Genomic DNA, 568 nt, shown 5'->3' on the forward strand with positions numbered 1-568 from the left:
CGAATATAGTTTTACGAAATTGTATAACAGTGGGAAGAAAAAGTTGAAGCATTTTGGACCATTAGTACGCGAAGAAATAATACCTAACGTAAACATCGTCTGGATTTATAGGCCGGAAGATATAGCTGAAATTTTCAAAGCGGAATCGGGATTACATCCAGAAAGAAGAAGTCATTTAGCTCTTTTAAAATATCGAAAAGATCGTGCCGATGTATACAACACTGGAGGTTTATTGCCTACGTAATATACATGTTCCTAGTTTTCGTTATTCACATTAAAATTATCATTTTTATTAAAATCGACTTTTCTTATGTATGATACATTGTATTATATAATTTACAACTTTGTTTATTGTATAAAGTCCCCCTGTATAAAATTTATATAATCTTGATGTTAAGTAATCAATGTTCTGATCTATACTATGAAAAATAATGTTTCTGTATGGTTATTAAGTTAAAAATTGCTAATATTTAAACTTCATTACTAATAACGCAATGATAATCATAATAATACAATAAGTGTTCATTTATTAATTTTCAGTACATTTTCAATATTACATTGTAGATCA

At 27.5% G+C, this 568-nt stretch overlaps 1 protein-coding gene across 1 annotated transcript in view; it reads left to right on the forward strand.

Annotated features, from left to right (window-relative positions):
- LOC108576559 (cytochrome P450 302a1, mitochondrial-like) overlaps positions 1–568 on the forward strand; it is an 18118-nt gene that overhangs the window by 11162 nt on the left and 6388 nt on the right. Inside the window, exon 3 of the mRNA XM_017939573.1 lies at positions 399–419. Coding sequence (XP_017795062.1) covers positions 399–419 — 21 coding nt within the window. The remainder of the gene's footprint in view (positions 1–398; positions 420–568) is intronic.

Source organism: Habropoda laboriosa, unplaced genomic scaffold (genome assembly GCF_001263275.1).
Source record: "Habropoda laboriosa isolate 0110345459 unplaced genomic scaffold, ASM126327v1 scaffold426, whole genome shotgun sequence".
In the NCBI taxonomy this organism is placed as follows: Eukaryota; Metazoa; Arthropoda; class Insecta; order Hymenoptera; family Apidae; genus Habropoda; species Habropoda laboriosa.